Source organism: Limulus polyphemus, unplaced genomic scaffold (assembly GCF_000517525.1).
Source record: "Limulus polyphemus unplaced genomic scaffold, Limulus_polyphemus-2.1.2 Scaffold1739, whole genome shotgun sequence".
NCBI lineage: Eukaryota > Metazoa > Arthropoda > Merostomata > Xiphosura > Limulidae > Limulus > Limulus polyphemus.
In genome coordinates this window covers 76,712-78,269 of record NW_013667349.1, presented here as the reverse complement: position 1 = coordinate 78,269, position 1,558 = coordinate 76,712, and the positions used below count along the sequence as shown (strand labels likewise).

The 1,558-nt window shown below is 29.9% G+C and overlaps 1 protein-coding gene across 1 annotated transcript in view; it reads right to left on the bottom strand.

The window, feature by feature from the left end:
• Positions 1-360: 360 nt before the first annotated feature.
• Positions 361-1,558, bottom strand: part of LOC111087107 (low-density lipoprotein receptor-related protein 2-like) — a 33,736-nt gene continuing 32,538 nt past the window's right edge. The window contains exon 13 of the mRNA XM_022392571.1: positions 361-1,115. Coding sequence (XP_022248279.1) covers positions 1,099-1,115 — 17 coding nt within the window. The 3' untranslated portion in view covers positions 361-1,098. The remainder of the gene's footprint in view (positions 1,116-1,558) is intronic.

Genomic DNA, 1,558 nt, shown 5'->3' with positions numbered 1-1,558 from the left:
AAACAAATACAATTATCAATAAAGTTGTGACACAGCAGTATGTCTGCGGACTAGAAACCGAGTTTCGATACCCGTGATGGACAAAAACAAGATAGATCATTGTGTATCTTTGTGCTTAGCTACAAATAAACAATAAAGTAGTAGTCACTAGTTGTCAAGTGAAATAATTAGCAGCTTTTCGAGAACCTTACTTAAGCAGCGTTATATTTATTTTATTACGTGTACAATTACAAATATTGGTTTTAAATCATTTGAAAGTTTCGTCTTGCTAACTGCATTCTAAAGTGTGTTGTCATGGATCTCGTACTCATTCTTTGATCACTGTTCGTTTAAAAATTCATAAAGTTCCTTACTGATTAGCGTTCATACATTTTTTTTATTTCACAGAATGAAAGAATACATGAAATAGAAACTTAATTCAATTTTTCTCTTTTACAAAACTTACTACAATACTTTTAAAATGAGAAACTTAGTCTTAAGTGTAGATATACAGTATGAAGCAGGTCTGTCAAACGTAATAAATATATATATATAATTTTGCCAACTTTTACCCTTTCAATGATTTTGTTAAGTTAGCTATCTATGGCACTGAAATTGGTTAAACTGTATACCTTTTAAATTTACTTTTTATAATACCAGATTTTTGTACAGGCCAAAACATTATTTATTATTAAGTTGTGACCACTGGAATAAACTTCAACATCTGCTGATTGTTTTGGTACGGAAAAATGATTAGGAATCTTCTTTGTGAAAAACGTAGCGGGAGAATAACGATATCTAGACATACAAAATTAAATAATATAACATCAAATAAATTGTCATAGCAAATTACAAACCATATTTTCAAAGTTCACTAGTGTCTTCTTTATTTTATGTTTAAATTTTTCCAGGATTATTTCAACTCACGTTACACCCCTGCAATTTAAATATAGCCCCATTTGGTGCAAAGGATGATAAAAAAAAAGATATATGTCAGAGAGGACCAAAACCATAATGTTAAATTTTTGGGGGTGATGTTGAATATTCCATGTAGAAATATACCAACCAGGTTCATCTGATCAAATGGACTTCATCGAAGCTTGGACATTCGGGTGAAATTCATGGCTCTTCGCAATCTGTAAACAAGAGTGTAAGAACACAAAAAAGGATGAGTCAGTCGATTATTAATTAATTAATTAATATATCTTGGTTTACACATCCAGGTGAAATTTATTGCTCTTCGTAATCTGTAAACAAGAGTGTAAAAACAAAAAAGGATGAGTCAGTCGATTATTAATTAATTAATTATATCTTGGATTACACATTCAGGTGAAATTTATGGCTCTTCGCAATCTGTAAACAAGAGTGTAAAAATAAAAAAAGATGAGTCAGTCGATTATTAATTAATTAATTATATCTTGGATTACACATTCAGGTGAAATTTATGGCTCTTCGCAATCTGTAAACAAGAGTGTAAAAACAAAAAAGGATGAGTCAGTCGATTATTAATTAATTAATTAACTATATCTTGGTTTACACATTCAGGTGAAATTTATGGCTCTTCGTAATCTGTAAACAA